At 35.5% G+C, this 7,581-nt stretch overlaps 1 protein-coding gene across 1 annotated transcript; it reads left to right on the forward strand.

Annotated features, from left to right (window-relative positions):
- The first annotated feature begins 1,466 nt into the window (after positions 1–1,466).
- On the forward strand, positions 1,467–4,075 carry LOC121974838 (protein SAR DEFICIENT 4-like). The gene is made up of 2 exons (XM_042526097.1): positions 1,467–2,542; positions 3,778–4,075. The coding sequence occupies exons 1-2, from the start codon at positions 1,534–1,536 to the stop codon at positions 3,801–3,803; spliced, it is 1,035 nt and encodes a 344-aa protein (XP_042382031.1). The 5' UTR covers positions 1,467–1,533; the 3' UTR covers positions 3,804–4,075.
- Positions 4,076–7,581: the final 3,506 nt, after the last annotated feature.

Here is a 7,581-nt window from a genome sequence, read left to right on the forward strand (position 1 = left end):
TCTTTTCGATGCAATAATATTTGCTACAATATAGCATCGACAGCTCTGGGGTAATGGTCAGGGGTCGATTCTCAGAAACTAACGACATGAAATTTATTATACCATGCGTCTAACGCCTGTATACATGTATTTACCTCCCTCTATATTCTGGGGTTGGCACTAAAGGGGTTGTTAAGGTAGCGGATCTACCTTTTTTGAAATTATTTTTCCTATCTCCACAGGGTGCCCAATTGGCTAGGGGGTGACATATTTGTTACAATGGGGCAGAGATCAAATCTTGACGGGTGCATACTCTCAGGGAAAAACTCCTCTCAACCCCTAGTCACTTTACAATCGGCTATAAGCTGACATTGTGATTTACCTTCCTTCACATAACTTGAGGATAGGCTATGAGGGACATCTGGAGTGAACGTAATCACATTTTTTTGCTACAATTGAAATTGTTTTTCTACTTGCAAGGTGGATTCCTATAACACCACGAATCAATCCTCAGCTGAGATATGTGTGGACACTTAATTTAGAGGAAAAGACTTGTGTTGAGGGATCCATGGTTTGAATACCTAGTTCGGGGCACTCACAACCCTATAGTGATTGATGGCCTGTGGAAGTCGACTGCTGACGCACTACCGTGATCGCTTTCAAATTTACTTGATGGGCAAATCAGGGGAGGACCACCCATCTCCTGAACTAGTTGGGTCTATAAAAGTCTGGGCACCTGGATTGATAAAAATAAATAAATTATCTTTTTTTTTTAGTTTCTCTTTTGATATATTGATCCTCATGAGCTAGTTTGTGACCTATATGAACAAATATGATTCTCTATAAGAATTTAGTTGGTGTGAAGTATCAACGGTTATAATGTTGATAAATGTTATAAATATCTCCTGTCTCATATATAGTCACTCTATGATCCTCCTTCGTAATACGTCCTCGGAGAATACCCAAAGAATAAATGCTTTTATGTCTCCATCTCTCGCTTATAAAATATACAATACTTAGGAGTGTCTTTAGAGGAAGTTGAATCTGGACTAAAGTCAATTATTTTGTAATATTAGCTTTAATACACTTGATATGAAGAGTTAGAAACAGTTATATTTTAGATGAAAAATATTTAGATTGTGAGAAAATTATTTATAGAGGTGTACAAAATTATATTTATCGAATGTTGAGAATGAGAATGTTGAAAGTATTCTCTGATTTGACACTGTAATACAGTGAGATGCTATTAATCTCCGGATATTGTACTCTTATTTTATCTTGATATATAAAATATGCTTATCCAAAAATAAATAAAAAATGTTACGGTAAATACTATTAAAAGAGAATTAGGCCATGCTAGTCTAAATAAATATCTAAATAAAAGAAAAGGACGGTGGACCAAAATTTCTTTTCTTTTTACTTTTTTTTTAATATAAAAATGATATCCTCACTCAAGCATTTCATTTTTACATTCCTAATATATTTAGATTGACTTTGCCAAACTAAAAATATTGTTTTTAATTTTAACCTCACGGTCTTCCGGCGACCGCAGCCATGGCATTGCCGTCGCCGCCTCCAGCTCCCGGTGGATTCGCCTTCCTCGATGCAGAATCAATCCGCCGCGTCGTTCCCCTCTCTGCCCTCATCCCGCATCTCCGCTCCTCCCTCCCATCCCTCGCAGCCGCAGTCCACTCCCCTCCTCGCAGCGCTTTCCCCCTCCCCTCCTCTCCCTCCGCCTCCCTCCTACTCATGCCCTCCTGGTCATCTTCCCCTTCTCTTCCCTACCTTGGCGTCAAAATCGTCACCTCCTTCCCCTCCAACTCCACCCTCCACCGCCTACCCGGCGTCCACGCCTCATATTCCCTATTCCACGCCGCCACCGGCGTTCCCATTTCCTCCCTAGATGGATCCCAACTCACTCTTCTCCGCACGGCCGCTGTCTCCGCCGTCGCTGCTTCATTCCTCGCCCGAAACGACTCACGCATCCTCGTTATGGTCGGCGCCGGTGCCCTAGCTCCCTACCTCATCGCCGCCCACCGCATCGTCCGACCAAGCATCGAAAGGGTCATCGTCTGGAATCGGAACCCCGACAAAGCTCGGATCCTGGCCGAGAAATTGCAAGAAGAGGAGAGCGAGGCCGGCAAAGGTGTGACCTTTGCATACTCGGAGATCTTGGACGAGGTGATCCCGCTGGGCGACGTAGTGAGTTGCGCCACAAGCTCCGAGATTCCGATCGTGCAGGGGGAGAAGCTCAAGCCCGGGGCGCATCTGGATCTGGTGGGATCGTTTACGCCTACGATGAGGGAGTGCGATGACGGTGCGTTGGCTCGGGGAAGGGTGTTTGTGGACTTTGAGGTGGCGATGGAGGAAGCAGGGGAATTGGTCGGCGCATTTGAGAGAGGTGTTATCTCGCCTGCGGACGTGGGCGGTACGCTGATCGAATTGGTCAGTGGAACAACGGCGGGGAGGATGTGCGACGATGAGGTGACGGTGTTCAAGTCTGTCGGAACGGCGGTGGTCGACCTTCTCGCTGCACAACTGGCATATGAGAACTCTTTGAAAGGTAGTTTTTTGCAGTTCAATTCTATTTGTCTTCTTCATTTATACTCAATGGTCAATTTTGAGTGGTACCTGCTCAGTAGATGTGGGAAATTATCCTACTTTTTTACAAGTTTCAATCTAGTTTTTGAAAATTTTGCAAGTTTCAGTTGTGTTCTTGCAGTCCTACAAGGTAATAAATACTAGTTACCTCTGCTCAATCAGAATGCCAGAACTTCTATGCATGGTAGTACCTTTTCATGTCTCAATGTACTGAGTTACTATTCCCTTTTCATCCTTAACCATTCAAATTCTAGAAATACTTGTTATTCTTCAAAGAATACATATTGAATAAGGTGGACAGTTAGTTCAAACAAGGTGAACGTGCCGACGGGTGTAGGTGGGTTGGAGAAAGCAAGTAGACTAGTATATTGGGCGATTGGTGGGCTAGTCTGTTGCATAGATTCAGCTAACCGAACAGGAAGGGCAAACTGAATGGCCTAGGCAAGCTAAGCAAACCAAGCAGGACCATATTGGTCAGATGGGCTAGGTCAGCTAAGCAAGTTAGGTGGATCAAAAGCATGGAGTGACCAAGTGCATAGGGAATTGAAAGGGTTGAGTGGAGCACAAAGGCAGAGCCAAACCGAGAAGGTAAGGTAGATGGGCACAGGGTTGGAGTGGGAAAATTGGTCATTGAGTAACTAAGCGAGCCAAGGGGATTAGATGTGGTATTTCTTATCAGATTTAAAATTGTGGTGATCCTTCCTTCTCAGTTGCATATAACATTTCTGTGAACCAAATATAGAAATGAGAAGGATTCATGTATTTCATTCCATGAACCTTAGTTCTTGCCACTGCCAACTGATAGCTGTTATGCTCGAATTGCTCCTGGTACTCATGAAGTCTTATCCAATTTGATTACTCCAATCAAACAGGTTGTTGTACAATTTTTCATTGTGTGAAATTGTTGTGTTTTGTATTTCGCATCTCATGGGCAGTAGCAAGCAAGGACAATCAACCATGCATTTCAAAGAATAACCCTGCTTTGAAGTTGGAAGTCATCCGAACATGACATCATTTTATGCTTGAAGTTGAAGAAATCTTACTCTATGTGCTTTTCCTGTGATTCGACGTTCACCCCTTAAGTTTCTCATCCTGAAACGTTTACTTTGAACTGTAATGGTGCATGTCATTGTCTTCTGCAATTGTATTCCGGCTATAAGTCTTACTGATTTCGATATTTCCTGATCTGTGCCACAGGATCCTCCTCCATGTTCAGAAATTAGTAGCTGACAAAGAAAAATACTTCCAACTTGCCCTGGCTGTGCTTTGATGGATTCAGATTAGATGGATTGAACACTTTAATACACATTTTGATCTCCATTCTCCAGACGAATGCAGATGTAGGTAACTTGGCATCCGCCCTCACCTGTTTTCATCACTCGTCTATGTAAAAGTGTGTGATTCGACTCTCTGAGCTTCTCTTTGAGAATCACCATTTTTCTACTAATAATTGCACCCTATCCCTACTTTCAGTAAATCGACTCTCTTGGACTCAGCTCTTGGCCACATAAGACGTACTTAAATTGCTCCCCTTTTCAGTTTGGTCAGTTTAATTAATTCACTAATGATGAGACGAATTGACATTTTTTGAACTGAATCCGTCGAGTAGAAACAACTAGAGGTCTGAAACTCTCAAATGAATTACAGGTGAAAGGTAAAATGGTGAGTGTATGTAAACTAAAATCAATGGGAGTAAGTCCAAATTCAATTTTAACACCTAAATCTAAATGTCTTCATACTGGATTTTGATATCGACAAAACCTTGTTTATGGCAGATACTAACTAGTAACCTGGTTCATTAGGGTTTTGAGAGTTAGATATGTGACATTGGCATGTTCATTTAGAGTTTGTTTACTTGGATGGTGTATTGGGAAGATGAATTATAGAGGGGATGGTTATTTTATTCAAGTTTGCCATTGTCTATCTGAAAATGTATTCAGAAAGTAGGGAAAAAGTTGAATCGATAACAGTTTTCTCTAATTCACCATTTTCATTCCATCCAAGTCAAATGGAAACTAAATCTCTTGTCTTACTGAAATATGTTCATCTGTGACTATTTGCAAAATATTGTGCGCCATGAGGTTTTTTTTTTTTTTTTTTTTTGCAAAATTTACTCTTGTGACTCTGGAACAGTAGTTGGTCTGGCCAACACCATAATCGCAAACATTGAATCTCATCGTCCAGCTCCAATGTTGAACTCATCATCGCACCCCAGCACACATCTACGACGATTGAATTACTAGTGAAGTTGAGGCACATCCATGGCTCACGCATCATTCACCTTGGGATTATCAATCAATCATTGATGAAGATCAGTTCTAGTACACCCACATTGGATTTAGATATAAACCTAAACTTAGATTTGAAACTAGATCAGAACTAGATAGTACACGTGAGATTAAAGATTATTTTGACAAAAATTAATGTCGAGTATGATCTGAATCGTACAAATATAATGTACAAAACTTAAACTTGTTGGTTTGATTAACAAATAATGACAGCTTATCCAAGATAAATATGTCACGTATTAAGAAGAATCAATCACACATTAAGTAGGGTTGAAACTAATTTTAAGTAAAAAAGTATTCTAATATACTTTTGATACCAACAGTACATTATGAGAATCAAACTAAATCAATCAAATATGAGCGTAATTAAGGGGGGTGTATTCAATGTTGAACTTTTAATTACTTTGAATGACTTTTGTGAATTTTAAAAGTCTAGGTGTATTCAATCTAGACTTTTATAAACTTTATAGAAATCTAATGGTATCCAAATTAGATTTTTATAGAGTTTTAAAAAATCATGTGGTATTCAAACTCGACTTTTTAAAACTCTATGAAAATCTGTTGGTATTCAAAATTTTAATAGATTTTCATGGATTCTTTTGGAATTCCTTAGATATAAATTTTAACCAATGAAAGCTCTCCAAAATACTTGGTATAAGTTTAAATATAAAATAAAAAGTCTTCTCCTCACCCTTAAGATTTCTATAGACTTCAAATCATTTTAATTTTTTATGAATAAGTTCTTTCTCTTGCCGCTCCTCAATTTTGATTATTTCTTTGAGCCCCGTCCAGAGCCTACCAATACAATAGTACACAGTCCAACTTGATGCATATTCAACCAAGAATCTTCACCACTTTGATCAAATTTAACACTGTTCTCGATGTTATTCCTTCACCACCTTGATCACTTCGACGGTCTACCATAGAGATTACTTTAGGGGTGTGTTAACCTCTGTTATAAAATTAACTATACATGTGTTTTTTTAACATTATTATTATTTATTTATTTTAATTTTATTCTTTTCTTTATTTTTTTTTGTTTTTAAGGTTTACGTTTTTTTTTAAATTTACGTTTTTTTTAGTTTAGGTTTTTTTAAAAAGATTTTTACTTTACGTTTTTTTAGTTTATGCTTTTTTTTTAAAATTTTTTACGTTTTTTACTTTACGTTTTTTTGTAGTTTAAGTTTTTTTTTTAAGTTTATATATATTTTTTTTCTTTACATTATTTTAAAGTTTACGATTTTTTTAGTTTACCTTTTTTTAGTTTATGATTTTTTAATTACCCTTTTTTAATTTTTCTTTAATTTTTTTTAAAGTTTACAATCTTTTTTAAAATAAAATTTTTATTATAAAAAGTTTGACTTGTGCCGAATTGTATAATTTTCTTCGCAAGGAGTGTCGTTTTGATGAATTTCTAGTTGAACCAGATAATGAAGTTTCATCATCTTTACCAGAACAAGTTCATGGTATCGATTGCTTTGATCAATTATCTGATACTCAAGAACAACAACGAGCAAATGCCAATGCATGGAGAGATACAATAGCGAATCGAATTTGGAGCGATGTTTATCATATTGACAATAACGAAACAAATTTTTCTTTCTCATAAATCTACAAGTTTCCATGAAAATATTTATAAATGTCTGTAAAAGTCTTGCAAAAAAATCTATAGAACTCCATAGAATTCTTTTCACAACTACGCGAGATTATATATAAGTTAATAAAAATCAATCAACTCCACAAAAGTCTATCATTAAAAAAAAGTCAATGAAAATCATTCAATCTCTTGATTGAATACACCCTCCTTACATCTAGGTATATTTTAAAACTTGGAAATACTTTTGTAACCTTGAATTAGACTCTAGGGACATCTTAATTCACTTTACAAATGGATTAAGACCTGAAATACAAGCTCAAATTCGAATACCAAAATACTTCTATTTTTTTTTTTTAAAGATAGTCTGATTTCTTGAAATGAAGCTGTTAAAATTACCTAATTTCTTTAAAGGAAATTGTTTAATAAAATAATAATAATAATAATGATAATAATAATAATTAAAAGTTCGAGAAAAAAGAACTTTTATATGTTTAATTATATAAGATAAATTATTTTTAAATTCAGACAATAAGCTATAACAATCCCTTTGATTTTTTTAAGATCTTTTATTTAGGGAAAAAATAAAATTAATTAATTTTAGCTAGTTAAGGAGAAAAATATCTATTTCATTAATTACTTATAAATTTATTCACAATGAAACAAAAATATATATAGATTTATATATAAATTTTGAAATTAAATGAGCCTAATTTAATTTTACTAAAAAAAAAATTAGTAAATGATTTAAAGGTATAAAATTAATTAAATTTAATCACTCAAAATGATTGGGCAAAACAACTATAGCGATTGAAATCAGCTAAACTGAACTATTATTATCTCTAAAGATAAATACTATTAGTTTAAATATTTTTCATTTTTTTATAAAAAATGAGTTGACTCAAATATAAGATGGTTTCTCATTTTATAAAATTAATAGACTGAATTAATAAAACACAAACGTTTCTCAGTTTGCGAGGTCAATAAACAAATAGTTCAAAAATAATTAATAAAATGCAACTATCTACTAATCAGCGACAATTAGTGACACACGTTAATTGACTAAAATCTAAAAAATATGAATTATTAAATATCCATTACATTAAACTTATTATTTTT

Source organism: Zingiber officinale, chromosome 4B (assembly GCF_018446385.1).
Source record: "Zingiber officinale cultivar Zhangliang chromosome 4B, Zo_v1.1, whole genome shotgun sequence".
NCBI lineage: Eukaryota > Viridiplantae > Streptophyta > Magnoliopsida > Zingiberales > Zingiberaceae > Zingiber > Zingiber officinale.